Source organism: Ictalurus punctatus, chromosome 15, assembly GCF_001660625.3.
Source record: "Ictalurus punctatus breed USDA103 chromosome 15, Coco_2.0, whole genome shotgun sequence".
NCBI lineage: Eukaryota > Metazoa > Chordata > Actinopteri > Siluriformes > Ictaluridae > Ictalurus > Ictalurus punctatus.
This window is the reverse complement of record NC_030430.2, coordinates 19,238,960-19,266,888: the sequence shown is the minus strand read 5'-3', so window position 1 is coordinate 19,266,888 and position 27,929 is coordinate 19,238,960. Positions and strand designations below refer to the sequence as shown.

General features: G+C 37.2%; 1 protein-coding gene and 1 long non-coding RNA gene across 2 annotated transcripts; one reads left to right on the top strand and one right to left on the bottom strand.

Annotated features, from left to right (window-relative positions):
• Window positions 1–51: 51 nt before the first annotated feature.
• Window positions 52–27,888, bottom strand: pik3cd (phosphatidylinositol-4,5-bisphosphate 3-kinase, catalytic subunit delta). Its single transcript, XM_017487587.3, has 23 exons — window positions 27,650–27,888; window positions 26,724–26,898; window positions 25,768–25,996; window positions 24,649–24,878; window positions 23,261–23,440; window positions 21,719–21,874; window positions 20,824–20,913; window positions 19,697–19,918; window positions 17,364–17,460; window positions 17,027–17,157; window positions 16,856–16,900; window positions 16,599–16,766; window positions 14,716–14,837; window positions 13,534–13,677; window positions 13,352–13,451; window positions 9,910–10,091; window positions 8,804–8,913; window positions 8,632–8,710; window positions 8,281–8,448; window positions 4,583–4,706; window positions 4,086–4,231; window positions 3,044–3,176; window positions 52–2,539 (listed from the first exon to the last, which is right to left on the bottom strand). The coding sequence occupies exons 2-23, from the start codon at window positions 26,865–26,867 to the stop codon at window positions 2,405–2,407; spliced, it is 3,135 nt and encodes a 1,044-aa protein (XP_017343076.2). The 5' UTR covers window positions 26,868–26,898; window positions 27,650–27,888; the 3' UTR covers window positions 52–2,404.
• Window positions 20,832–22,323, top strand: LOC128635123 (uncharacterized). The gene is made up of 2 exons (XR_008398005.1): window positions 20,832–20,967; window positions 21,728–22,323. It is a non-coding gene; the product is annotated as an uncharacterized LOC128635123 (long non-coding RNA).
• Window positions 27,889–27,929: the final 41 nt, after the last annotated feature.

The following is a 27,929-nucleotide window of genomic DNA, read 5'->3' as shown; positions in this document are numbered from 1 at the left end:
AAAAATAAATAAATAAATAATGAATGAATGAACAAAATACTAGACACTGAATCAGGAAATTTTGTCCTTTATGACATTTAAAGCATTTCTTTAACAAACAATGCATTGCACATTTAGCAACACCTTGTAAGCAAGGCTTGCACAGATAATGCCTAACATGACTGAAAACCAAAATACCACAGACTCCAGTCCCAGACCTTTTCTGCCATCATTTTTATTAAATAGCTGATGAATAAATAAGAATGCAGTACGTGTTCCTGTGGATTTTTAGTTTTTGTTTGCTTTTTGTATTTTTAACATTTACACATTTGTAACAATTAGATTTGGCCACCATCATTTTAATACAAAGAAAGTGATGAGATTGATGAGAAGCATGTGACTGATGGATCATTTGAAGTGACTCATCCTGAATTTCAATACTGCTTTAGATCGTACTATTCTCGGCTTTCCACTGAATCTTCCACAGAATCTGTAGCGCTGCTTAAATATTTCATTAGCACACAAGAAGTTGTTAGAAGAGCTCCTGGATTTCTAAGGGATTAGGTCAAAATTGCTGTAAAATTCAGGAACATAGCTTGGTTTCATTCTGATAGCATGTTAGCATCCTGGCTACTTATCATTCTTGCTAGCTAGCTAGTTAATTAGACAGCTACATTAGAATCTACTATCACAAGGCTAGTCAGTGGGTTAATATGAATTGTATATTGTTTAAAGAAAATGTCACCAAAGAAATCATCATCATTATTATTATTATTATTACATTTTATTGGTATATTTAGTTACCAAAACAGCTAATCAGGACACCAGCTAGCAAGCCAATATGCCTGTATGTAGGTAAACTAATAGACTGCCTTGCGTACATTGTACAATGTTATGAAAAATCTGCTTTGTTACAATCCTCCTATACTTTACAAGTGGTCAGTGCTGTGAATTATAGCATGTACTTCTGAGAGGAAATTTGTCAAGGGTGTGGTAAAAACAATATTGAAATGCAGGGAGTGTTTGTCATATTTTCTGGCCCACAGACCCACATTTCTGCTCAAACACCGACACACATTTAATGACATTCAGGTCATAGGAGGGTACATCTGGTTCATTACAGCTAACATTATGAAAATAAAGCAGATTTAATCTGAACATCAAAATGAATCAAAATGAAAACATCAAATATACATAGCTGCACTTAAATATTAAGAAGTGTGAGATTTTACACAAACAAAAGTAGCTCAAAAAAGTGTTTGAGTGCAGTTAATCTCAAACGTAGGCACATTGTTTCCAACCACTAACAAATCTCTAAACTTCCAGGACAAAAAACTTATTTCTTGCCTTGCCCTGATGTTTACCAAAGAGGTAGATCAATTAAACTGATCTGTCTTTGTGGAGTGCATACACAGCCAACAAATTGTGGAAAATACTGGGCCAACACGTGTCTGGACAACAGACCGTAAATTGTTCATTCATTCATTCATCTTCAGTAACCGCTTTATCCTGGTCAGGGTCATGGTGGATCCGGAGCCTATCCCAGGATCACTGGGCACAAGGCGAGAAAATACCAAGAATAGGACACAGGTACAGTGCAGAGGATCGCACACACTTATTCACACCAAAGGGCAATTTAACATAACTAATCAACCCAATGGCATGTTTTTGGGGGTGGGAAGAAACTAGACAACCCCAAGGAAACCCACAAGTACACAAGGAGAACATGTGCAGAAACTCTTTAGATCTTAATAAATATCTCATTCCACAGGTCACAAATATCCAAGACACAAAACATTTCAGGCTCAGTTCTGCTTTTCCCCCCAATACAAACGCTGTCTCGTATCCATAACTATGAATAATCTCATGATTTTTCTTTATACATGTAATTAAAAAATACTGCTCAAAACTTTAAATACCAAAATACAAGTCACAAAATAAGGAATATTTACAACCAAAACATTCAAGTACAAATCGATAAAGTAAAACTTTAAGTAAGATGGAATGTAAACTCTATGAAACACCGAACGTGTTTCTTTCTCCTGGCCAGTAGTCAATCTCTTCTGTACAACTAATAGTCATAAATACATGCATTCTTTCAGATCATATTCATATTCAGAGTTCAAAACATTTTCCAGTGCCTTACAAAGCATCAAGTCAGTGACTGAGGATAAATTAGCGGCAATTATGAGCTGTAGAATTTCTTACATTTCTCACAAATAATTCAGACATTCCCCATTTCGTAGCTAGAGTCCTCCACTGAACTGCAGTGAAGACGCCAACAATTTAACAAAGCAAAATACACAGACAACAGAGGAATTTCCACTTTACAAGAAACTAGTTCTGGAACTGGTTCAAATCCTGGCTTCAAAATGGGACTCGATTCGAACGGCTTGCCAAAGCCTCTGCTTCAACATGCCAGAGTTCATCTGTTATCTTTGGCAAAAGTGTGCATCATCCAGTTCACCTTGGTCTTCCAGCTCTCTCGCAGAGCTTCATTGAACTTCACTTTAAAATTCTTCAGTGCTTCCTCCTCAGATCTGCCGAGTGCTAAGGAATCCTTTGGGAATGATCCAGAAACATTACATCGTTACCATTTATTTCAATTCATTTCAAATACTTTCAGTTCAATCAATTCAGTTCAATTGTTAATGAATAAAGCGGCAAAGATGGCAAGGGAAAACCTCCATCAGTATGAAACCTTGAGAGGAACCAGAAACTAATCATCGTCTGTTTCATGATGTCAAAGAGAACCTTTTAAGGTAGTAATTCAGTGGTTAAGGCCTTCAAGTTACCCTGATAATCAGGGTATCAATTTTCAGTACTGGGCCCTAACCTCTTAACTGCTCAGCTCTTCTCTACCGCAACTGTATAAATCCATCGACAAATGTTTCAATATAAACCTATTTTCAGTACCTGAATGGCTTTATACTTGTTTATAATTAAAGATCTGAATAAATAAATACATTTTTTCCACTTTTTGTCCACTATAAAATAACACCAGCATACATCCAATTGTGCTTTTTTTTTTTATTTTAAACTAAACAAGTTTACTGGCTCTTACCTTTAGGTACTGAATGTCTTTGGAGGAACTGAGCTCAGGGAGTCCTGCAGCTCTCATCAAGGCAAAGAGGTTCACGAAAAGAGTTCCGTTTCGACAGAGGATCTTATAGGCCTGTTCACAACACTCACGAAAACTGTGCAACACACACACACACACACACACACAAATTGAATTCTCGATTCCATTAGAAGGTGTTGATTAATTTCTATAATAGCAGCTCTGACAGTAATGCGAATCACATGTTTATATGAATGCACTCATTCTAATATGTTATCATTTCTATAGTAACAGCTAATTAACAAGTATTCACATGGATGCTCCACATAATCTATGACTAATAATAAACAGATTAAAAACATGTTATTTTACAAAGAAAAATGTATAAATGTTGATTATAGTGAAGCTTTCTGTAAGAAGACGTTTATTAAACATTTATGGAAGGAGTATCCAGTGCCAGCGCACTGGAACCGTCAGTAAGTTGTAACTGCTGTGGTATAAGAGGAATAACACACTATTCATGCTGTTATGGGAAAACAATCAACTTTTGGGTGGTAACTCACTTTACACCGGGACACATCACACATCACACATTATGTTATTAATAATTTCCCAATAAGAGCACTGTTGTGCTTAAGTATAGAAGTGTTCTTTAACAGAACATTAAGGTTAAGGGGTATACCAGCTTCGATTTCTGCAAGACCATTTCTTCTGATTTCAAAAATAAGGGGTTGGCAAAAGTATGTGTGTGCAGATGAGCAACATAATGTGTGATAATTGTAGAGTTTTGAGTAGAGAAGTCATGTTTGCCATGGACTAATCTAGATCAGCACATAGAACATAATGTACAGTGGATTCTTCCATGAGAGGTTCTAAGATCATTATCCTAAGAAATGAGAAAAAAAAATGAGAGAACCTCACTGCAGAACATTTTTATTCTACAGCGAAATTACAGCCATTTATTGGACTCCATCACACCCAATAGGGCCAATAGAGAACAAACCGTGTAATTGAATTAGTTTAACCAGCATGTTCAGGTACTAACCGTTCAAATTTCTCACTGTTGTTTGTTCGGCCCTGCTGAATGACGTGGACAAAGTCGTAAGTCAGAATAAAAGGCACACGTTCTCTGTTAATCCCAAACTTCGCCTTGAAGTTCCCCAAAAAATGTCCAAAGTCTATATGGAATAACTAGAAAGGACAGAAAGATTTACGGGTGAAACAAGCAGGCACTTAACACGAAGCAGCAAAAAATGAGCTTTAAGGCTAACAAGCGTGGTCTACAACATGACTATGGCCATTTGTTAGAATATATCTTGAAGCCTGATGCCATGTTGATGTTGTCCAATCAAAATATTTTGTCCAATCAAAACAGTATTAAGTATTAATATCATTACGACTATTAGAACATGATGTGCTTTCCCATTCTGATCTGTTTATACAATATTGCACTATAGTGCCTCCTTGTGGTGTGCAATGTTACTGCAGAAAACCGTTACACCTCTCATATCACTCAAAGTTGTTTACATATTTCCCTCCTACCTGACCATTCTCCCGGATCATGATGTTGTCACTGTGGCGGTCTCCAATTCCCAAAACATAAGTAGCTACACAGTAGCCTGCACAAGACAGTGTGAACTCTTCGATGGCTTGATCCAGTTTATCCCTGTTGGCAAAAAAGGCACCATTTCATTATGCTTACTTCTACATTCCTGGCATTTTGCACATGCATTTATCTTGAGCAATGTACAGTACAATGCAGGCTGGCCAAAGTCCAAAGATATCAACAAGCTAAGACACTGCCAGGAACAGGGAGTCAGTGCTGATACTTGAGTAAATAAGTAATACTTTTTTTTTTTTTTTTTTTACTGTGTCAGGCACACATACATATTTGCACACGCATACACAAGTGCTGAGTCACAGGAAGTTCTGTTTCACCTTATCAGATAGACTATCACCTAGAGGTTTTCACATAGTGGAAGTTAAAGGGAATTCTTGGTTCACTGGAAATAATTTTTTTTAAATACGCAACTCCAACTTTAAAATTTAATGAGTCAACCTTCTGAGTTCGGCCCCTCACATACTCTAGACCACGTCTTACCCTGAATTCATTATGTCTGTCACTACATACACATGACTGTTTCCCTGTTTACTGCAAATTCACCTGCAGCCGGGAAGCATAATTAAAACATCACCTCACCTTCTGCCCTGAATACAGTATTCAAAAACAAGCATCATAACTTATGCATCATGGCACTATTTAAATTATTTAACATGTCACATGCGACACATCATTTCCTCAGTCCATAAACAAATGCTCAATAAATAATAGATAACACTCAACATCATCACATTTGCATGAAATACGCAGAGCTATTACAGCAAGTACGAGCCAGGGGATCTTTCTTCACATCAGCCCTGTCTCTGGGGAGCAGACTGGATACTTCTATAATGGGAATACGTCTCTTGTTTCATAGGAGCAATCAATGCCCTTCCCGTTCAACATCCACTACCAACAGGGAAAAAACAAAGCAATGAGATATGTGTGTTTAAGCAAAGTTGCAAAAAGATAAGATAGTGTAGTGTACATATACTGTACGTATACATGTGCACGTACACATTCCCACATACACAGAGAGACCGGGTAAGGAATGACATAAGCTAGTGAATAGAGCACAGTAAACTAACAGCTCAACCACTAAAACTGAAAGCTAAAAAACTGAAAGCTGTGTATGAGTGCTGGGAATTTCAGACTTCGTTTGATTCATCTTGCCTGAACAGGTCAAGGAACCCTGCATTATACTGCAAAGTGGCACATCTGCCAATTCACTACAGCCTTACAGTTAAACTGCTATATACTTGAATGTAAAGTACATACAGACAACAATCAAGGAAGTATTTAGACAATCTGATTTGTTCTATCCAGTCTACATGTCTACATGTATTTCTGGACTTTCTGGACTTATCCAGGTATTCCACAGGATGCTTAAGGAGCATGTGCTTCCTGGCATACTACACACTGCAAAAAAAAAGTCATCTTAGCAAGTGAAAATATCTTGAATATAGTCAAATATAGTCAAATTTCTTATTATAAGATTACTATAAACCAAATATAAGATCATTAAACCCATTTCTGGACACTATTACTCAGTTCAAGCTTGTAGTTTTCTCATTCTATTGGCAGATCATGTTGCATCTTTCTTGAAATAAACACTTAAAATGAGCAAAATGGAATATCTGCCAATACAACAAGACTATTTCAAGTTTGGAATGAGTACAAATGGCTTGAAATAGGTTTAATAATTTTATACTTGGTTTATGATAACCTTACAATAGGAAATACTAGAGAAATGTGACTATATTCAAGGTATTTGCATTTGCTATATAGATGTTGTTTTTTTTGCAATGCAGTGAGTCATTTGGTTCCTGTACATTTCTAGTCAACTGTCTTTTTAATCTTGGCATTATGCCATGCTTGTTCAGGTGGTAGCAGTATTGCACTGGTGAAAAGCCATAAGTGGTGAGCTGAGCCATCACTATGCATAACAATTGTCACCAATGGTCAGGGACTTTCGCAGAGACCAAAAGAAACTGACACGATTTCAGTGATATCACATTTAGAGTGAGGAGGAAGTCCATGAATAGCTCAGAGCTGAAAGAGCTGTTGAAAGGAACCAGTTGAGTTGGTTCAGGCATCCGATAAAGATAAGGATAAACATAAGGATAAGGATAAGGATGCCTACCACTGAAGGTGTACTAGACATGACCAACCGGATCAACCCAGGATTTGCACAGGATAGTATTTCCTGGTTGGCTTGGAGCATCTGCACAATAGAGTCTGCAGGAAGAAGTTGAGGACAGACATGCCTTGGCATCTCTGCTCTCTGTTGCCACTGTGACTCTCAATATGACTATGCGGTTAACAAAAATGATGATGCTTTAGTCAGAGAGTCTCCAATCAGATCAGCCAAGTGGCAGTGCGGTTGAAGGGTTTCTTTTCAACCAAGTGTTTGCCCACATAAACGTTGCAGAGAATACTTAAAATGCCTGCTTTACTCTCACAGCCAAATTAATATACGTTTCACTATATAAAAATGTATTGATCATCTTCAACATATTTGATCATAACCAATTTGTGACTACACAGTATTTTTAATGATCATAAACAATGTGTTTTTAACTACAGAGTACTGTTTGATCACAAAGAAATAATCTTTCTAAGTACATAGTGTACTTGTGATCAAATGGATCTATATAGTGTCTAATAACCAGAACGATCATAAACAATATTTTAACTACATAGTGTATTAGTGATCAAACTGATCTATATAGTGTCTTAATAACCAGAACGATCATAAATAATATTTTAACTACATAGTGTATTTGTGATAAACAAATGGTTGTTTTCCTCCATATACTGTAGCGTCTTAATAATCAGAATGATCACAAGCTATCTTTTAACTACATACTGTATTATTAGCGAGCGTTAATCATCATTTTAACTACAAATTGTTTTAGTGCTCGTAGTGATTACAAACAAATGGTCTTTTTAACTACATACCGTTTTAGTGATCATAAACAAATGGTTGCTTTATCTATGTAGTGTCTTTTTAATCAGAATGATCATAAACAATCTTTTAACTACATAAACTTTTAGTGAACACAGTGACCATAATCCAAAAAAACAAACAAATAATCTTTTTAACTACATAGAGTTTTAGTGATCATAGTGACCATAAACAATCATTTTAACCACAGTGTTTTCGTAATCATAGTGACCATAAACAAACAGTCGCTTAACTACATAATGTGTTAGTGAACAGTGACCATAAACAATCTTTTTAACTAAACAGTGTTTTAGTGATCATAAACAAATGATCTTTAAAAAAAAAAAAAAATCTATATAGTGTCTTATTAAACAGAATGATCATAAACAATCTTTTTAAATAAATAGTGTTTTAATGACCATAGTGATGATAAAAAAAAAAAAAAAAAAAACAATCTTCTTAACTATATAGTGTTTTAATAATCACAGTGAACTCCAGAGTATTTCAGTGATCACACTCATAAACAAACTGCGGTTTAGTTGTGAGTCAAAGTATGAGAGCTGCTTTCAGCAGTAACACTGATAAACAGTGCATGCCAAGTGGTTAGCCGAGTTAAATGTGCACATCTCACTTATGTATTCTTAGCAAGCAGTTATAGCGTGTACTGAAAATGTTTGAGGGTGATACACTCACCCTGGGTTCTTGGATTTTAGCCAGTCGAGAAGAGCATCTTTGTTGAAGGCCGCAGTAGCAGCGCTGTTGCTCTTATTCCTCTGGATGTTTGCGATGGTGTCTGAGTTTTTCACCACCTCGATAAGACCCGTTTTATTCCCAGTAGACAAGCAGCCATAGGGGATCATTCTGTTTCACGCGGAGCACAAAAACAGAAAAAGATTGGAAGATTCAGTATAATGTGTTCACAGACTATGCTTGACAGCTTTAGAAGACATTTATGTATATTTTATCTTCAATCTTCAATAGTTAAGCATACAGTGAGTTCAGGAGCTTCGAGAGAGCGCAGATATTTCACTAGCAACTACAAACCTAAGGTCCAGCCCTTCTGTCTTCCACAGAATATCCATTAGCTGGATCATTTGAAGGGTTAGCATATCCTGTCTCAGATCTGAAAGCAGCACAAAGTCATTAAGGGTGCATTTCAATTAAAAACTCCAGTGGATGGTTGTTTACAAGAAAACAGAAGTTTCTTCCTGCATACCATCTCCATTCTTGAAGATAATGCCCAAAGTGTCTGACTGTACACACTTGTTCTTGTACATCAGCCAGAGAGGCTTCATCTTAGAGTCCATAAACTTACAGCTGTCCGTGCTAAGAAACAAAAAGGAAACCCACAGACACACTTTAATTATTTACTGTAGATAAAAACAGTACATACTCATCATACCTTACTCACCACAAAACAAAATTGTGGTGACATGCTTTCTTAGCTACTCCCCTGTTGAAGTGTTGTTTATTACAGTGTTGCTGTAATCAAAATAATCAATGCCATGGTGGTGTGATGAAGCTCTTACCACCTCAATATTATTATTATAGATTATTTTCCTATAACAGCAAGCCCCAAAGTCTTATTCTTCTTATACCACAGCAGTTTGGCAACAATATATTGTTATTTGTTTATAAAGAAACATTAGATTTTGTATCAGTTTATAGTTACATTTTCCATTATGGAAAAAATCTGTTGAGCAGCCAGCATACAAGGCCCAGGGTTAATTGTTTCTATAGAAATGATAACATAGTGTACATGTATTAAAATTAACCTGTGATTTGCCTTGTAGCCAGAACTGCTGTAAAAGATGCTGTTAAATAAATAAATAAATAAATAAATAAATAAATAAATGACACATTTTGACCAGCCAGATTTGAGAATTCAACAACACAGAGGTATAATATGAATTATACGCAGTCGCCAATGACTGCTTTAATCTGCTGCTTGTTGTTTTCAAAAGCACGCTGTTTATGTTCTTCTTATACGGTATACAAGTGTTTTATGCACGATTCAAGACACTACCACTGCTAGAGTGACTGTTTAGATATTAGTGTCATCTGTTAAAAAACGGAAAGCAAAATTACTCAACAGCTGAGCCTTCGCACGAAACAGCATGTGCAACTAGTATTTCATAAACACTTTGCACAAATCATGTAAACTCATCGGAATATCTTGAAATCCAGAAATCCTTTATGAAATATCAGTAATGTAATAATGATTCTATATGTAATACTGTAAGCACGTTGCTTTTATTTTCATGCAGAATACTTAAGACTCTAAATTTGGTCGTCCTAGGCAGTGTTAAATGTGAGCTGTACCAGATTTCAGAGAGGATGATGCTCGGGTTGAGGGGGGACACGACACCAGATAGCGCCTCCAAGTACGTGTCCTGTTTAATGCACAGTTTCATGTCCTCAGTGATCTGCGACCTGGATACCGACTTCTGAGAGCCCGACTTCACAAAGTCATTCAGAGCTTTCATTTTACTCAGAGCCTCATTCTGTAATGACGGAACACAATACGATGCATCAGTCTTTTGAACGGTATAGTGTTTTACTGATCAGAAGCAAAACAAGGCATTTATATTTATATAGCAGAACTTCATACATGAGGAAATTTAGATTCAGCATGACAATTTTTTTTTAAACCCAGTTCATGTTATTTAACAAAACAATAAGTAATATTTAAATAATTCAAATAAAGGTCAATTGTATCAGAATTAAGGAAAATAAACAGAAATTTAATGCTGACGTGCTTAAGGAGCAGAGCCGTTGCTTAGCTATTTTGAAACACAGATGTGACCAGAAATGTTTCAGTCTGAATTTGAAAATGATCAAAGTCGGTGTGTATCTGGCATCTTATGGGACAAGCTTGAGTGCACAATAGTAGCTGAAATAGGTTTAGCCACGGTGCTTTGTGCTAATTCCGAACACTATTAGCTTACGAGACCCTACTGATATTGTACACACCATATATATATCAGAGTTAAGATGAATTTAGCTCCAAGGACATTTAATGATTTAAAAACAGGAAGTAAACATGGAAATAAGTCCTGTAGCTGACTGGGAGTCTGTGTAAGGATCTAAGTAATGGTACTGAAGTCATTTGTTTACATAGTTTGTCCTGGTGAATATTCTGACGGCAGCAGTCTGATGGAGTCTGATGGGAGTTTTTGTGAAGAACAGTAAAGAGGCTATTACAGTAATCTTGTCTACTGGAGATAAACGCATGCATATTTTTTCTAAGCCTTGTGCAGATGAAAACCTTCTTGTCGCTTTAATGCTGAGACTAAGATCTGAGATTTGGGAGATGAAATCTTTCTGCAGCCTCACTGATAAACAGCACATGCGGTATCATTTCTATAAATTCAATACAACAGTGTTCTAGTATCTATTTGAGAACATAGGTGTTGCTTTACAGTATATGCATTTGGCAGTTAAATGGCATATGCATATACAGTTGTAATCAAAATCAGGTTTATTGACAAAATTGACAGACATTCAGCTGTTTGCAATGAACAAATCAAACAAAAGCAATTGAAATAGTTCAACACAACGAATGCTTCAAGTGGTTTCTCTAAATTCAACTGAAAGTGCAAACTTATAATGACTTCTCCAGTCTCAAAATTACTCAACCCCTTCATGGCAAGCATCTTTAGTACTTAGTAGAGCACCCTTTTACTGTTATGAGCTGCTGCAAATGAATGTGTTGAACTATTTCAATTGCTTTTGTTTGCTTTGTTCATTTAAAACAGCTGAATGTCTGTAAATTTTGACAATAAACCTGATTTGCAATGGGGGTTGAATAATTTTGACTGCAACTGTACTATTCTTGCTTAGGAGAAATACTGAAGAATATTGTAGCATGGAAGTAGCTACAAGCCTTCAGATATACCCATTTTAACTAGAAGAAGCCTTTATTTGTCACATATACATTACAGCACAGTGAAATTCTTTTGTTGCATATCCCAGCTTGTTAGGAAGAAGGGGCCAGAGCACAGGGTCAGCCACGATACGGAGCAGATATGGTTAAGGGTTGTGCTCAAGGGCCCACCATTGGCAGCTTGGTGGTCCTGAGCCTTGAACCCCTGAGCTTCTGGTAAGTAACCATTAACCAATGAGCCACCACTACAGACAAATTAAAGGGGAAAAAAAAACTGTGGATCTGTTATATTGATGCATTTTGCTGGATGTGGATTGAGTCCTTGCGATCTACCTTCCTGCATGTTTCATCTCCAACCAAAATCAAACACACCTGTTTTAGTCGATCAAGAACTTCATAAGGCATTGATTAGATGGTAAGGTGGGCATGATTATGGTTGGAGCTAAAGTCTTCAGGAAGGTAAGATCTCCAGGAACATGGATGGTGACCACTACTTTAGAGGAACGGTCACTACAAATTTATCCTATAATGAAACATTTCTATCCTGATGGGAGTGATCTCTTCCAAGATGACTCCGCTCCTTTCCACAGGGCACACTTAATGGTTTGATGAGGATAAAAATGATGTGAATCATACGCAATGACCTTCAAAGTCACCAGATCTCAAGCCAGATGTGGGAGATTTTTGAATGACATGTTAGACAGTGCTCTATTACAGCTCCAGAGACTTACAGAATCTGTGCCAAGGTACACTGAAACTGTTCTGGTGGCTTGTGGTGTGCCAAACAGCTTGGTTAAAGACTTCGTGTTGGTTTGGCTTTAATTTGTCAGCCATTTGTGAAAAGGAACCTCAGTAGCCATCATATCTGGGACACCCTTCAGTATGATTAGAAGTCATAACTTCTAGTATGTAGTCAGCATAAGATACTGTTGAGGTCAGACATTTACATACGCCTTACAGAATTTGCAAGATGTTAATAATAAAAATAAAAAAATTTAAATAAGCTATTTCACATAACGGATGTTTACATTAAGTCCAAAAGACTCAATAATAACTTACACAAATGAACCAGTTCAAAAGTTTACATACGCTTGATTCTTAATACTGTGTTGTTACCTGGATGATCAACGACTGTTTTTACAACTTGTTTGTTTTTCTTTTAGCAGTATTAGATGAAAAAAAGAAAGATCTTTAAACAAAATAATAACAATTTACACTGATCATCCTGTTCAAAAGTTTACACCCCCCGGCTCTTAATGTATCATGTTGCCTTCTTGAGCATCGGTGAATATTTGCTTTTGTAACAGTTGTGTACGAGTCCCTCAGTTGTCCTCAGTGTGAAAAGATGAATCTTAGAATCATATAGCCACTGTTGGAAAGGGGTAAAGGTGTTTGCTCTTTTTTTTTTTTTAATTATTAACATTTTGCAGATTCTACAAGGCATATATAAACTTATGAACTCGACTGTACATTTGCATAGCTACAGATATCTATATTGAACAAATATATAGCTAAAAACATAAAGTGTTTACATATATGATGGTTAACAGTAACAAAACAGTTGAGGCAACATTCTTTTTCATAGTTGATTGCCTCCAACAGGAAGTATACTGTACATACAATGCAGCTTTCAACTTTGGACAAAATAACAGTCACTCGTCCACATGCTGCCTTCCAAATGACAGCCTTTACCTCAGCCTTTATCTTTATCAACAATGCAGCCAGTGAAACATCTCAACAATGCAGCCTACCTAGTCAGCTACCTACTAAATGCTTGTATTTGCATGCATTTCCTCATTTGTAAGTCGCTTTGGATAAAAGCTTCTGCTAAATGAATAAATGTAAATGAAACACAGTATTAAAAATATCACTACCGACCTGCTTCATGAGACTCTTCATGTGGTAGATGCTTCCTCTGCAGTAAGCCTCCAGAATGAGGCCAAATTTCAGACCGACAGAGGGCACATGCAGTTCAGACCTTCAGGAGAAATAAAACCGTTTAAACACAATGGAACAGCCTATGTAAGAAACATGAAGAATTCAGGAGCGAAAAAGTTTACCTCAGATGCCAAAACAGGAAGTGGCCTATCCTCTTGTTGGACAAAGCTCGGTCCAGGAGGAATGTGGTCAAATCACAGTCCAGGTATGGCTCATACTTCAGAACCTGTACCAGCTGCAGGAGGTACTGGAAGAGTTCGTCATCACTGTTGATGAAGACAAAGAGCATGATGTCAATTTCACCTGTCAACTGTAACATTTACAAACAAATTTAGCAGAACTTTATAGTGCTGCCATAAAAGTGTGCATACACTTTTTTGGTGTAATGCTGGTGTAAAGTCTTCTGATGCATGGGAGTTTCTTTTTCTCAGCCTGGTCATGCTAGATATGTAAACTATGTATATGGTTTAATCGTTCTCATCTTGGGGATGATTAAATAGACCAAATGAGACAATATGTGGTCCTAAAAGGAGCACAATTTTATATACACATACATACATACATACATACATACACACATACATACACACATACACACACACACAGTATCTCACAAAAGTGAGTACACCCCTCACATTTTTGTAAATATTTGGTTATATCTTTTCATGTGAGAACACTGAAGAAATGACACTTTGCGACAATGTAAAGTAGTGAGTGTACAGCTTGTATAACAGTGTAAATTTGCTGTCCCCTCAAAATAACTCAACACATCGCCATTAATGTCTAAACCGCTGGCAACAAAAGTGAGTACACCCCTAAGTGAAAATGTCCACATTGGGCCCAATTACCCATTTTCCCTCCCCGGTGTCATGTGACTTGTTAGTGTTACAAGGTCTCAAGTGTGAATGGGGAGCAGATGTGTTAAATTTGGTGTCATCGCTCTCACACTCCCTCATACTGGTCACTGGAACTTCAACATGGCACCTCATGACAAAGAAAAATTGGCAACAGGACTATCATTCAAAACATATAGAAAATGTCTACAGACAAATATCTGAATAAAAGCTGTCCTGTTTGTTACTGTAACTTTGATTTCTTTCTCTTCTTCATTTTGTTATAAAAGTACGAACCTCTGCACTAACTTGTACAAAGCTAATAGTCAAACGATTAACTATGTGCCCACATGTATGGTCCTGTGGTATTTCTCTGGAACTATTTCAATGCACAGCACTTCTGAGAGGTGGGTAAGACAGCAGGTGAACACGGTGAAAAGACGGAAGAGTATATGGTCGTATGGCACCTACCACAACTTCCTGAGGCAGCGAATGGTGAACGAGCGGACGTGGGGGTCGGGGAAGCTATAGTCTAGCAGCTCCAGAGCGTGCAGAGCTGGCAGGTCTGGCCATTTCCGTAATAGAGCCACGATCTAAAACAAATGCAAGGCCTGTCACTGAGAAACACTGCTGTTCAAAAATCTTCACATTTCAACTACTAGATAACATTGCTGTCTTTCATTTTGTTCATTCAAATGTATGGATCTGATTTGCTTATGAGCTCTTTTGTGAGGTTGAGGCAAATCATGTTGCCGAGTCAAGTTTTGAGCCTGAATGCATTTTTGAATCTGATGATTCCCTGAGTATCGAAGCACCATCTGCAGAACTGCGGAAATTTGATCTCACAACAGAAGAGTATGATCAATGGTATTATTTATTTAGAATCCTGTTCAATTTCGACTATGTAGTGGGTTGTGTTTTTAATGTTTGATGGCAAGAAATCAGCTTTTAACTGAAAAAACATGCGTCACAGGTCAGTGTATAAAAAGTTCTATCAAGCTGTGAGTCCAATTCAAGCCTCACTACACGGGTGAATGCTTATGCAATGCACTGTATTCGCTATCTCTACTTTAGATCACATTATATTTCATGTAAATATATTTTGAAGACATTTTACATATACTGACAGAAATTGGTAAATATATCTGAATAGTATTTTCCAAAATATCACGATATATTTCTGTTTCGTAAATAGAGTCACGAATCATTGTCAAGGTTTGAAGAGTGAGTCACATTTCGGGTCAAAATCTTGAGTGAGTTATAAGTCTGAACTGCGAGTCAAGTCACAAGTCAGTAAATTAGGTACCCGAGTGCAACTTAAGATCTCTAAGCATCTCTAACCTACTCTAATATGTACTTTTTGTAGTTACCGATTCAAATTGTACACTGCTATCAAGTACACAGGACTAAAGTATTTTTACTTATTTGTTTGATGTACAGTGGGGGCCAAAATATCTGAGACTACTAGTGGAAATGCTTCTCTTTTTCATTCCTTTCAATTTAATTTTTTTTTTTTTGAAATCATAACAAATAATATTATAATAAACAACATGAGTGAAAAGTGGAATCTTGGAAATATGTACATGAATTAAAAACAATTCTTAGTATTTAGTAAGCTCCCTGCTTTTCTTTTAATGAAAAGTTTGCATAAGTGTGAATGTCATGTGTCATGTAAACAAGGGTGGAGACGGATGCAAGTGCAGTTAAAGCTTTTAATGAGAGGCAGGCAGACAAATCCAAAACATGAGGCAATCTCAACATCCAGAAACAGGCGAGCGTCAGGTGATCTACAAACAACATAGACTAGGATAGACAAGGAGCAAAGCGAGAAACAAGGAACAGGAACGAAATCCATGAAACGCGGACAAAGAATGAAGGCTCGGTAAGGCTCTGGCGGGTAAACACCGAAACACAATACTCCGCGGGCAACAAAGATACACGAGGGGTTTAAATATATAGATTCATCCGAGGAGGTAACAAGGAGCAGATGAGAATGATTAGGACACAACCAATCATATGACATGGGTGGAGTCAGGACATAAACCGAAACAAACGCACGTGAAATAGTAAACACAGTCAATGTCAAATGCCAATGCTGAGCACACTGCTCACTCTGGCCCTCTGGGAAATCTCTGACACAGTGTGAACACGTTTTAATGGAAGGGATCAAACTTAAGGAAAATCTGACCATTTGACTTAACATGGTCAATATCACATATTTGCATACATTTAAATAGTGGCCTAGAAATAATGCAGAATTTTAAATATTGAATATTCAAGACCCTGTTCTTTGTGTATTTAAAGAATATATATATAAATTCTAAAATGGCAAATCGCACTAGTGACTGTAGTACCTGGGCTACTTCCTCATGTTTATTCCACTTGGTGATGAGTAGCAGTTTGGAGAGGCTCTCTGGGTACTTCGCTCTCACCTCCCCACGTAGCTTCCACAGCAACTCTTTCTCATCCTCAAAGAACTCGGTGTGGTTTTTATTGTCCACTATCTCTTTCAGTTTCAAATTCTGAGCAAGATCACAGCATATATGAAATGCCATTTTATATATTATGCAACCTCATTTAAAAGGAAAACAAAAGACCTTCTGCTTCTTACCTCCTCTTTCGTGGCAACTGCCTTCTCACCGTTTATTTCAGTCAACTAGAAAAGAAACAAAACAAGAAATAAGACAAAACAAGCTGAAAGAACTAAAAAAAAAAAAGCCCTCTTGTATTCAGGAGCAGAAATGTCAGCAAGTCACTGCAAAAACGGTGAGGCCTTGTTTACTTTTTCCAGGGGAGGGTAGTAGAGAGGATGTGGCCTGAAACTGGCAAAGTGAATGAGGAGGCCTGCAGAGCTGTCCATGTTGGGATTTCTCTCCACTGTGCCCATAGGATTCAGCAAATCACCTTTGTCATCTACAATAAACAGACATCACTCGTCTTCTTCACTCATCTTCTTCTTCTTCTTCTTTTATTTTTATTATTATTATTATTATTATTATTATTATTATTATTATTATTATCACAAAATTTGTCAGAAAGCAGAATTCTCTGCATTATCTTCTAATTATATTTATACACAGGTTAGAAATGATTTGGTGTGTAAAAGAAGCAAATCAGACCTGGAGCTGAAGGCCAAGTGGATAAGAAGATATCTCCTGTCTTCAGCTGGTCCTTATAGTCAAACAACATCGTGTTCACCCAGGCCAAAGGACAGTCCTGAAAGATGCACATGTACACATAGTCATCCCCTTTTACTTTTCTACATAGAATTCTTAAAATCGTATAAAATATATCTAAATCATTATCGAAGAGACTGATTTCCAAAGTTTGCAAAGTGGCGATGCGGATTAATAATACTGTAATGTTATAATATTACTATAAAACCCATAAATAAATATTTAAACCCAGTGCACTGGATCAATGAACAACAACCTTATAATTTTTTTAAAAATTATTTTTCTCTTAAATCACAGCAATGTTGCCTTAGCATGAACAAGCATAATCTAATCTATTCTTCCATTTTGTATAATATGCATCTGATTATTAATTTTCTTGTGTGTATATGATCTTTCTCAAGGGACACGATTAAAATGGAGATTGTAAATAAAAATTTTTTTTTAATCCCTAGTTTAAAAAAAGAATTGACAACAAATTAATTAATAATTTGTATATATGTATATATATATATATATATATAAAACAAGAGGTAAAAGTATGGAAAGTTATCATTTATAAAATTATTTGAAAGTTTCAAAATATATAGAAAATGGCCATTTAATGGTTCAAAGATGACTTGATTAAAACATTATAGAACATGATCAGGGTTAATCATGTTGTCATTCAATATTTATCATTTATATGACAAATATGTGATAAATTACACAATGACACATATTTCTGAGATGACATACGAGTACTTTTTTACATCACCGACCAGTTTCAGTGTCACATTGGCAGCTGGGTGTTAAAGTAGATTTTATATCAAATTTTTATATTCACTACTTTTCTGTGTTTAAAATGAAAGGAATGTGAATGAAAAGAAATGTGGTCCTTAGAACAATGATTTGTTAACAATTTTAGCATTTTGCCAAGTCATCATTTAATCCCTTAAGTAACATTTGATTCATTATTTATTTCATTGCTTAATCTGTGAATTTAGGTATATATAAAACAAATGCTTATCCAGTTATGTTTTATGCACTGATCAATTAATGTTAATAATATTGCTCGAGAAGACTCCTTCAGCTTCAAATATAATAATGAGACTTGTTATCAAATTTCATTATTTCCATCCACACATTTTTTTCCCGCTGCCTTTCATTTTACCAAATAATATTTGAGTGATACAGTAAAAAAACATACAACGATATGTTAAGACAGGGTTAATGACGCACAATGTATATTACAAATACCAGCAAAATAGTACCAGAAATACTGAGAAGAAGAAGAAAAAAAAAAAAAAAAAGAAAAAAAAAAATCTTTGGGTTCTTTGAATTTGGTACAAAAATACATTTAACAGTATTAATTGCCTGTTCATTTCCGTGAATAACAGTGGAGTTGGTCAGTGTTATAAAAGTACTGCTATCAGCAACATCTCAGAAAAGTGTTTAATGGCGTAAATTATCATGATTCTGATATTCATCCAGCTCCACATCCACTATTACGCAAGATAACCTCGCAAGTTTATAGTGTATTTGTGGTACTAATCATAAACATTGAATCACATAACATGGTAAATGAGCCTTGTGTATTATAAATTCCGCATTCCATTAATTAAATCTACTATTTTATGAACTTTTAAATACAACTAGCTCGGTCAGATAATAATAATTTGAAAAAAATTCATTCAAATGACAGTCTCAAGTCACAGAACGAATATATTCAGAGGTTAATTCCATCAGTATTATTCTTTGCTGCAACTGATGTCGCTGTAAGTATCCTTACACTGTATTTCACCTTAAACCCAGTGAAATACAGCTTTGTGGTGTTTAAAATAAACACACTGAGGCATAGAGACAGACAGAGGCAATTCTCGTTTCCTCACCTCACAGTAAGCAGACTTCTCTACCCGTACTATGAAAGGGAAGTGGCCGAGAAAGCAGAAGTAGAGATGTTGGGTACAAATCCTCATAAACAAACACACACAGACATACACACATATCCACACACATACATACACACCCACACACAGCCACCTGGTGACTTGCTGTGGCAGCCTCTTCTCACCTTCTGTCTCTACTAAAATGACTGTGTTTGTGTGTGGTCAGAGGAGTTTTGATTTGACTATCACACTCTGCCTGTCACACATCACATATTATTGGCATGTAAAGCTAAAGATAACCATTAGTTACACATTTATCTGTGGAGTTCATTTTCCGCAGGTCGGCCCCGCCGATTCGAGGCAGTTTATTTTACTAAAAGAGTTAGGATCATGTTCTTTACGATGACTTACAGCCTTTTTGTTCTTCTTTTTGGTTGACCGCTGCTTCCTAGGCTTGTCGAGCACGCCATAGAGGGCAAAACAGAGGCGCGTCATGCGAGGAAGGTCACATAGGTTGACGTCGAACGATAGCTTCTGGTCCCACACTGGATCTGAGCACACACTGACCTCACCGCTGGTCACCACTTTACAGAGAAGCTCACTGCCATGGAAAAGACCTGCTTGCACTACAAGCTGAGTGGAAAAAACAAAAACAGAGACCAGAATATCACTGTGGGATCAACAAGTGTTTAGGAATATAGAGAAACGGAAATACAGTTGCAGAAATGTCTGACAGGACGGGATAAAAATGAATGAATGAAAGACTGTATGACACAAGGCCTCGTGACTAGCACGGAGCTGGCCACTTTCCCAGTTTTATCATTAACCAGAATAGAAGGGCATCCATGATAGCAAAGGGGAAATATTTAAGTGAATGTTTCCCCTACAGCTATTGTGGAGAACTTCTGGTGGCAGCAGCAGCAGCAGACAGGACTGGTAATTGTATGACATGACAAATCTATCTGGAGTCATACGGGTGACATCCGGAAACAGGCACTCCGGGCTTAATAAAATATACGTTAACATAATCAGCCGAGGGCAAATCTCATCCCATTTCATGCTGTATGACTAAAATAATGTTTGTTCTTTCACACCATGCACTTTCCTATTTCACAGTTCATTATGATGAGACAACTACAAGTACTGTTTCACATTTCATCATAATGAATGAGAGCAAATTTAGACCTTCTATAAAACAGTTTACTCTTTCACCAAGTAACCCGACCCTGCATGACTTTTCACTTCTCTGACACGTTTAAAAAAAAAACAGAGATGCAAGTGGCGAGTGTGAGCAACACTGCTGTCCTTTTCTAAGAATCTAGGCCCAAGTGAGCTCTGAAAGCCCGATAGTCACTCCCCACTTCCTGTTTTGATGTTTTACTCAACCGCTTCTGATGAATTATGGGAAATATGTGGTTAGGGTCACATGACCACACTTCAAGATTCCAACCCCCGGCTGTATGCTACAGTTAGAAGCCTGGTAAACAACCACAACAGAATCATGCTAACAATAAACACGAATAAACCGGAGGCCTGACCTTCATGCTCTCATCGGCGTTGACCCGAGTGCCATGCAGCAGGTGGATGTAGAAGGGCTCTTGTATGGACCACAGTGATGATGTGTTTTGCTGTTGAAAGAAGTCCAGGCATTCAAAAAGTGTGCTGAGAGGAGAATGCAAACCGTACGATATACTTTTATGATATGATATGATGTATAATATACATTTTATTATTTGCTTTGTAAAGCACTGAACTCTCATTTCCTACTTGGCATACAAGAGGCAAATATGCTAGGTGATAGAAGTCTTTCGATTAGAAAGAAAACAAAAGTTAAGAAAGACACAAAGAGGAACTAACACAGTACGAAACCAACACGTTTGGCCAAGTTTACAGTCAGTTTTACTACTAGCTTTTCCCACCATAAGTCGTGTGAGGAAGAATCACAATGAAGTGTAAGCAGATTTCAAATGTTCAAATCTTAAAACATCCAGGCAATTACCCACAATGTTGTGCTTCCACATAACGCATTTGCTGACTGTCATTCACGCAAACATTTTTGCCGAGATACGTTTAATTTTTTTTTTTTAATTCACCCACCCTGGATTATGAACATTACCAACTATTCAATTACTGCCATGTGTTCAATAATATCGTTGCTATGTATCAGAGCCACAGAACCATTAGACACTAAAGATTAACACACTTTGGAGGAACGTTCCTCTTTCTATTTAAATTCTTATTTAAACACACATATGAGACTTTGTCTATAATAGGACTTAAATGAAGTAATTAATTAATTCTGTTTATTCAGTAGGAACTAAGTTCCAAGAACATCAGTGTTTTTGACAGTGATATGAGGAAGAAGGTGAAGAAACTAGTTCCCTTGTTAATGACAGTTGTTGTTTATCTTCTGGTGCAATAACCCCCATTTACCTTTTTCAGAGGCAGAGGTGGAGGTTTAGACTGAGAGCGGCTCTTGGAGACCTGGTTGCTCAAGCCCCCCTGCTCCTCTTGGTATTTAGCGATAGTGGAGTGATGCACCATGGTCACATGGGGAGTCAGGCCTCCGTACAAGCATGAGAAAATGTACTGCAAAAATACCAAACACATGTAAGCCATCTGATTAAGAATTTCCTCTACCAGAGCTCAGGGTAGGCTATTGTGACGTAAAGGAGGGGATCTGTGGGAGCATGAGAGAGGGGTCTGCTTCATTCAGACCAGAGCAAGACCAGGACAAGAGTCATCAACATCAAATCTTGCAGCCTGTTCATTTAGTTAGTGTAATTCAGCTCAAATCACATTATGCTCTCTGTAGTTGACTTTTAAAAGCCTACTAAAGGTGGATGACTCATCTCTGCAGGTACAGGCAGTTTCAATATCAACAACTGCCTCAGCAGTGCCAGACAAGCCAAAACACATGTAAGCCTGAGAGCCTGTTGTTGCTGCATCAGTTTAATTAGAATAAGTCCTTATGACAGAGCAAAAAAAAAACACAGAGATGAAGCAAGATGAATAAAGTTTGGAATGTCTGGTCCTTATGTTTGGGTCAAAAACAACTATATTACATTTTTACTGTAAGGGCAAATACAATGTTCCAATTTCAATTTCTCTGGTGAACAAAAAAATATTAGTTCACGTTATTCTGATCTGTGACCAACAAAGTAAACTAATATATATTTATATATATATATATTTTATTCAATAAAACCAAAAGGTCCCAGCCACCTCTTATAAACAGGCATACATGTACACACACACCTGCCAAGAGCATATGCATGCAAACAGGTTCTGTGTTTTTATTTCCACAAAAATTGTTTATATTGATAATAACCAGGAGTTAAATTAAGGCTGAACTCGCCCACCTTTGATTTTATGTAAGTTGTAAGTAGAGATGAACCCCATTATGACAACCGGATGGAAATGTAAGCCATAATGATAACAATAACTTAATATAGTTTTAAATTGCTTTAGAGAAGAAAAAAAAAAAGTTTGATTACAATTTTAAAAAATTATAAAATGTAAAATATCATGTATCTCTGCAATAAAGCAATCACAAGATACCGATTTGAATTTGAGGCCAAAACTGATAAACGATGAAGAACTGAAAGTGTAAGGTCTTCCTGAATTTAATTCTAGAAAGAAAGAAATTTCAGTGGAACCCTGTGAATGGAATCTATTAAAGGAAGGTTAAAATTGAACCCTGTTGGTAACTCAGATAAACATCGAACATATCAGGGATTTTACATCAATTTTAATTGTACTGCTATAATATATAAAGCAATGATGGCTCAATGAATAATACATCTATTGAATGAGGGTAAAAACTCAACATGCTGTTATAAGAATTTTCACAGGTACTGTGTTTATTCTTATCACTCTCTGAAAGAGCTGCTAGCGGTGCACAGCTCTGAACTTTCCTTTTATTCATAGCAAACCTCAGAATTTAAAGTACCATACTATACCCAGCACACTCACTTTAAACCTGAACAGCGGGTATTTCCCGTAGATGAACTCCCATCTCCCGTTGACCTGCAGGGTGTAATCCTCGGGCTTCTCCTGCTTCACTGGCCGGAATACAGTGGCTTTTTTCCTGAGCGCGCTCTTCATCAGGACCAAAGGGAGATCCTGTGGGTCCAACTGCAGCATGAAGCTCTCCTTAAAAAGCAACAGTAAACAAAATGATTCCACAGTGCTGTTGAACTGATTCACTTTCTTTAAAAGTACAGCTCAGACAGTAGTCCCGGCTGTAATTCAAATCACGGGGCTGTATTAATACACTCATTCTAATAGGTTACCTGTATACATTTCTATAGTAGCAACTGATTCAAAGGGACTTGATTTGTTGGACAGTCCACATAATAATAATCTAAGCTCGTTGTTATTTAACAAATGTATAAATCGTAGATAAGGGGATATTTTATGTAACATCTAAGATTTTTGAAATAATATTTAGGGAAGGAGACTCCACCATGGGAGTGTCTTCAGGACAGAGGACTTTGTGTTCTTCTGTTTTCTCGGTATCATGACAAGCTGCTTTCTTGTCTTATTAACTTCAAAAGAGAAGGTAAATAGAGGCTAGTGAGGGTACAGCTATTTAAAGTTGCTACAACGTAAGTGATAACAGGAACTAACTTGTCTTGCAGACGTTCCACAACATTAAATGGAACTATAAAGAACATTTATTAATCCATTTAAAATGATTTGATTTGAATCCATTTGATTATTTTTTCTACACCAGCACACATTGTTGTCTTTTATTCCTTACTTAAAGCACATATCAGGGTCGAAGAGACAAACAGTTTGGAAAGTACTTGTGTTACTTACAGGAACCCTTTTGCAAAGAGGCTTAGATGTTGCTCATACACAAAAGAGTTAGGATTTTGATATGTTCTAGTGATATTAGTTGGCATTTAAAACAGCCACATGTGTGCTGGACTTTTTCCTTTGACAAACACACTCACACTCTCTCAGTCTTATTGTACAGAAGGATTGCAAAGTTGAAGGTACAGGCAGTGTGGGTGGGGGATTCACACGCAACATGTTGTTGTATAAATATACTACTTTACACAATTCTTCATTCAGGAAATCTGGGTCACCAGGCCTTGTATGTTAAGCGCGCATGCTGCTTTGTGGCATTACCTCTGTTTCAAAATCCCTTTTAAGTATTTAAAATATGTCGTTCTAAAATTAGAAGTCGACATACAACGTGACAAGAACGATGCACACACTACAAGCAAGATGAATGTCTCACGATATAACAAGTAGGCACACTGAAAGTTACGAAGCTTTACTAATTAAACCATAGTGGGATGTAATGTGAAACAAAACAGATGGGTCAAGGCTCTTAAACCACAATGACTCACCTCGCTGGCCTCAAACTTGACGTTGATAAAAATCTTTTTGACGTTTATGTGCGACTTCCCACTTTGAGCCCCTACAGAGATCGGCTCCAAGTCACAGGGAAAGTTGTACTCCATCCACTGGTGCCATGGCAACCGCTGCCGTTCCTGAGCTTTTTCCTCACAGAAGGAGCGCATTTTCGTCCGGAATTCGTTCACCTCGTGGTTCTTTTGCGTGTCAAACTCATGCAGGCCTACAAAGATAAGACGCAAATACAAACAGATGCTTAGGAAGCAAAAAAAAAAAAAAAAAAACAAGGACAGCATGCTACAAGTCATTCATGCACAGATCTAAAGCCCTTTTTGCTGCAGAACCTTCACTGGAACAGAAAATGTCTTCAGCACATAGATTATATGCAATCATTTAAGATGCTGCAACTGTGATTCTACTGGAACTGATGGTGTTTGTTTACACTGATCTTGTCTTACACTTCCTGTTGCAGTCCTTTTATGTTGCACTATGGCTCTGGATGCACAATATTTTGTCCCACTGCACACTGCTATACCAAATTTTTGAATAATCCATATGAACATTTTGGTTAAGTAATTGGATCAATTTAAATAGCCTAATAATAATAATAATAATAATAATAATAATAATAATAATAATAATAATAATAATAATAATAATAATAATGTCACATTTAGGAATAAGTTTAAGCACATTTAGAACTTTGTTAGATGTAAATGGAAGCATGAATGAAGAACACTCTTAATGAACAACTCATTTAATAAAGCACTAATCAGCAATCTCTTGAGTGTCTCAGAGCATCCGGTTAATAGGTTCTTATATATGTAGATTGAGTTCTTTGGTGCAAACATTTGTCTTGAATTTATTCTTAAATAATGTCCACATTTTTTGGTTGTGTCAGCAGTACTGATTAAAACTGTATTAAACCATAAGCATTCAAAAACTTTTCACTAGCATGTAGATGTGTGTACATGTAATTGCATGAAATAAAAAGTGACTAGACTTAAGTCCAGCGCTATGTCTGACCACTGACTGGCTGCTCTCACTGTCCCAAAGCACGATACTATAAGCTGGAAGAGAGTTGTAGGTCGCAGGTAAATCAAAGAGCACACCTTTGCCTAGGAGCAGGCTAATCTGGGTGTTAATGAGCTTCTCCACTCGGTCCCCTTCACGTGCAACCAGCCTGAAGACAGGCAGGAATGGCCGCACTTCACACAAGCGCCGCTGCTCGTCCTCCAGATCCTCCCGCTCCGCTGTCCGGTTGATGCAGGTAAACACGTAAGCATCGGGATCGCTCAGGATGCTGAAGAGAGGCTCGCTCCGAGCATTCTTCCACAACATCTGACAGACATTCATTCACACTAGTTAGAATTTTTTTTTTTTTTAAAGAAAAGTTTAAGCTTTAGGTTTTGTGTTGTAAGCAATTCAAATTTCTATTCAGCATTGTTAACTATTGATATTGTCACAATGAAGCTTTAAAGAAATCCAGATGTACTGGTATTTAGGTCCCTAAGGAAACATCTTCTGGATGACACCAGATAGAGGGATTGTATCTTTTTCAACTCTTTTACAACTGTATACTATAAAATCACTGGGATGAGCACAGAACAGTGTTTATGATTACAGAAGCAGTTCTTGGGTACAAGTGTACTCTATCGATGTGAGATTATTCAGTAAAGCAGGTGAGAGGCTTGGGCAATCTGAACAACGTTCCCACAATTTCCTCACAGCGATCACAACGTTATATATGTGATGGGTTTTGTTGAAAGTTATTATTTAGAAATAAAATGTTGAGAATGTTCTTTTTGTTTGCTTTAAATTGTAACTTTTTTTTTTTTTTTTTACTCTTGATGTACACAGTTCAAGATTTTTTCCTACTATCGAACAACGAATACGGAGTTAAAAAACAATGAACTCCTAGGCCTACTAAACACACAAATAAGCTACACATCTTACACTTTTGCAACCGAGCCAAACACAATGAGCGCTTACAGTATTTCACCTTCCCATGTATTTTAAAAGATACAAGCTTTAAACGCAGGACAGTTCTGCCTCAGACCATTTATACCTTTTTAATTGTGGCGATGGTGTCACTGCCTGCTACGGGAAAACTGAGGTAGATGCCCGTCGGCAGGAGGAACTCCATGGTGACCTGTTCCCGACCCTCCTTCTCCCACACATCCTGCAGGTCGCAGTAAACCCCCGGCGGCATGGTGCGGGTCGTTCATCTACGGGCAACTGCACTGCTCAGATCACACAAACCCACACTTTAGGCTTGACCAACAACATGCACAATATCTTATACAGAAACTGACACAAACCAGTGAAACAAAAATCCTAACCAAGATAACAGAATAGGATAACGTTCCCATTCATGTGTTTAAAGCTTACAGAGAAACAGTAAATGATATAGATGCAAATGGAATATCTAAATAAATAATAAGATATCTGTGGTTAGTTCAAAAGTGTAAACAAGTGTATATATGTGCATGTACCAGTGTTATGAATGAAGTCAAACTCTTAATATTGACAGCAGGCATCAGTATTATTAAGTGATGATGCATTAACACAGTACAGTTGACTTCCACACACACACACACACACACACACACACACACACACACACACCTTATGTGATTCAGTGCCAGGACTTTCTCAGGATGTTTGTATATAAGGTTACAGCCATCATAACCGCTCGAAGAAAAACGAGAACTTATTATGTGATGCATTTTTGGACATCACACTAGTAGAAAAGCGCATCATGATCACTGTACACTAATATAATTCATTTCACTGTCGAATATGCATTACATACGCAGCGATCTGAGACATCTTATTTGATAAAGATTGATTGATCCCCCCCCATTCCGGTTACATTATACCTGATTCATTCATGCGTCAGAGTCGAGGACAAACCAAAGCCCGGCCTGACTGACTTTCCCTCAGTGGGAAAATAGGACAGAAGAAAATGAAAACGTATCCGTGTCTACTTGCCTGTACGAGCCTCGCCGGCTGCTTATTAATCCATGTTGAACACAATCATACTCTTCATACGCGGTCAAGATCGAAAAACAGTCTCCCTTCACGCCTAACTGCCGCACTGCTCTAGATTTCCACAAACATTCAGTTTTACAGCTTCCCTCCGTCTTAATTTTAGTCCGTCGTGTCGTTGATGTGTGTCAAGCACCAGAGTTATCCTTAGTGATTTAGGAGTGGGGAAGTGACAGGCAACGCACTGCGCGAGTGCACGCGTTCAAGCAAGTTAGGGATCGTC